Raw genomic sequence first — 3066 nt, 5'->3', positions numbered from 1 at the left:
CTCAGCAGCGTAGCGCTTGGCACTTCCACTTTTGGCCTGGGTACCTTGTCAATAAATTTGGCAAATTGAAGGGGGGGATCTGGAGGGAAATGGGTAGTGAGGGATGAGTCCAGAGACCCGGTGCTGGCCCCAGGGAGGGATACACTTACAGGCAGGCGACAGGCAGGCTTTCATCTGCTCTTCCAAGCCTTCTTCAGACAGAAGAGGAGGGGTAGTAACTGACTGTGGGGGATGGAAGAGAATTGCTGTAACATGATTTTATGTCTGTGATTGCATAAGAAAACCTCCTGGGAACCTCCTGATTCAAATGGATACCTAGTTCTAGTTGTGGGATGGAGAACTTTCAGCATTGATCGATTGCCCACGCTTTGGTGCAGAGGAATTGCTGGGCTGGATCAGTACCAGGCTCCAAGGAGCCTGCACTCCTCTTATCTCAAAAATCTCATAAAGGTGTAAAAAGCCTTCAGAAAGCAGATAATCTGCTTTACATACTCCTCCCAACACACACACACATACACAATGCCATGTTCTCACAGGAGCTGCGACCTGATTGCTAATAGAACTAGACCTTGAAAGATAAAATTGTATTTCCATTCTAAAATAAAATAAAATAAAATAAAATAAAATCCCTGGGTCTGTTGTATTAATGGGATGTTCTGCAAACATCCTCTGAACTGTAAAACACCACCGGTCCCACCACAACTCAACCCACCTAGTCCAAAGATCAGGAAAACCCCTCAGTCTTGAGAAGCTGATCAGGAAAAATCAGCTTTTCCTACCAGGATCCCACAGACTGGAGGATGGAGGAAGCCCAGCCAAGATGGGTTATACCTCTGGATGTGGCTTCGACGTGCACACATGTCATCAGTTGGCTTTTCTCTGGAAGATTACACGATAGCCCCACCTCATAAATTTGGAGCAAAGCACACACAAAGCTTTCCCTTCCATACCCTGGCATTCACTCTTAATGGTCTTTCTCCACACCACGGGCCTTATTAATTGGTGACAATTGGAAGTGGTTAATTCTGTGCGTGTGAGGCTGCAATTGCTTCCACTTGGCCAGGATTCAAGTACTGGGAGTGAGTCAGAATGGGTGGCAAAACTGTCTTTTCCTCAGTTCCCTTGCTTACTGGAAGAAAAAAAAAAAAAAGGGGGGGGGGGGAAAAAAAGCAAAAAAAAAAAAAAGCCACAACCCCAAGTTATTCTCTTTTATGAGGTGGGCATTGTGAGGCCAGGCAATTGAATTTACAACAGCATTGAGTATCAGAGTCTATCTGGCCCTGTCAATGAGAGAGAGAGAAAAAAAAAGACACACATTAACCCTCAGCTCCGAGTTCCCAGGCGTTTCAATAGGGTTCCCAACTTCCCAAAGAGCCCGCTGCATACTCGATGAGACCCTTTATACCTTCTAATTACCCTCCTCACAATAGGGACAGACTCTCTTGCCTCTTTTGTAGGCAAAGATAGTAACTTTTGAGCAACGCCAGCCCCACACAGGCAATCCCTACAGGGAAATCCAAAGTTATTCCAGGAGCAGGTAGCAAACAGGAGCAGATTTTTAGGAATCTCTTCTTTTTTTCTCCTGAGTGGGAACACAACACTGGCAAAGCTCTCAAGAGATATTTGACACTGCCACACCCCCATCACTTTCCTCCCCCAACCTCACCCCAAACTATTTTTCCCCAGGAATCCCATCCAACAGCCTTATTTAGGGCCATAAAATTCACTCCTACTTTTTGGAGAGAGATGCACACAGAGGATGAGCTTGGCCCTGGCCACTCTCACCCAACAAAATACAAGGAAAGTGGGGGAAAAAAAATAAATAAATCTATTTCAAAGAGTTTATTTATTTAAACACCTGCAATTTTTTTTTTTTCCTTTTTGTTTTTGGAAGGCTTCAACACAGGCACACATACACACACACACAAACAAACGGGATACAAACAACTTTGGCATTATACTTTTGAATATTTGTTACAAAACTATTTCTCATTTATTTTTTAAAAAGTATCTCAAATAAAGGCATTTTAAAGGAGTAAAAATACAAGTCGAGATCCCAACCTCTGAAAATAATAAATAACATGTTCATAGCGAGGTCCTTTTTTTTTTTTCTCCTCTCCTTTCTGTTTAAATCTGCTTAAAAAAAACCCAAACATAACAGGGCTCCATACAACGGAGCCAACAGAAGAGTTTGGTTGGTTTTTTTTGGGGTGGAAGGGAATTATTTTAGGCAAGTCACCAAGGCCTCCACACCGATTCACTTCGCTCTCCTATGGGACTCCCCGCCTGGGACGCTGGAACAATGCTGCCCCCAAATGTTGTCAACCCCTGCACCGGGGACGCTGATGGGGTGGCGGCTGCGTTCCCCGAGCCACCGCCTGTGGATACCGGGACGTTGGCATTGGCATAGAGTGGGATAACTGGTCCAGAACTGGGAGGGAAGGCTGGATTGGGGATGAGAAAAGCAAATTGGCCATCGGTCGCAGGAACGAGCTGGAAGCCCCCGTAGACTTTTGGGGACAGGGCTTCAGCAGGGTTCAGTTTGCAGGGGACAGGCACAGCTCCGGCTGCTGTGGGTGGCAGCTGGACGTGCAGAGGCTGCTGTGCCAGATGTGCGGGCTGGCCAGATGGCGGTGGTGGTGGTGGAGGTGGGTAGTTCATGGCCACGATTTGGCCCAAGCAAGCTGAGAGGTGACTGAGGAGACGTTTTTTACGCACGTCGGTGTTCACCCCTTCGCAGGTGGAGAGGAACCGTGTCACCTCGTTCATGCATTCGTTGAATCCAGCCCGGTACTTGCCCAGGACGGTGGGGTCGGCGCTGAGCGCAGCTGGAGGGCAGAGGGTTTGGTGGGTGAGTGGTGGGTCAGCAGCTCAGTCCCCAGTCCCCCCATCCCCAGGTCTGGAGCCCATCCCACGGGCAATTAGGTTGCACTTACCGGTCATCTGCGCCCGTTGCAGGTTTCGCAGGTGCTTGACCGTCATCTCCAGGATGTCTGCCTTCTCCAGCTTGGAGTGCCGGGAGCTCTGCGAGGGGAGAGCCGGGCTGTCAGGACTGCACACCACAGC

At 48.2% G+C, this 3066-nt stretch overlaps 1 protein-coding gene across 1 annotated transcript; it reads right to left on the bottom strand.

The window, feature by feature from the left end:
- Positions 1-2235: 2235 nt before the first annotated feature.
- Positions 2236-3024, bottom strand: LOC104525533 (transcription factor HES-1; the record flags this gene model as incomplete). The annotated part of the gene is made up of 2 exons (XM_010168709.1): positions 2236-2828; positions 2937-3024. Coding segments are annotated over 2 exons (681 nt in total), but the record flags the coding sequence as incomplete, so codon positions are not given.
- Positions 3025-3066: the final 42 nt, after the last annotated feature.

This window comes from Antrostomus carolinensis, unplaced genomic scaffold (assembly GCF_000700745.2).
Source record: "Antrostomus carolinensis isolate BGI_N321 unplaced genomic scaffold, ASM70074v2 scaffold40255, whole genome shotgun sequence".
Classification (NCBI taxonomy): Eukaryota; Metazoa; Chordata; class Aves; order Caprimulgiformes; family Caprimulgidae; genus Antrostomus; species Antrostomus carolinensis.
The sequence above is the reverse complement of the archived record's forward strand: the minus strand, read 5'-3'. Positions and strand labels throughout refer to the sequence as shown.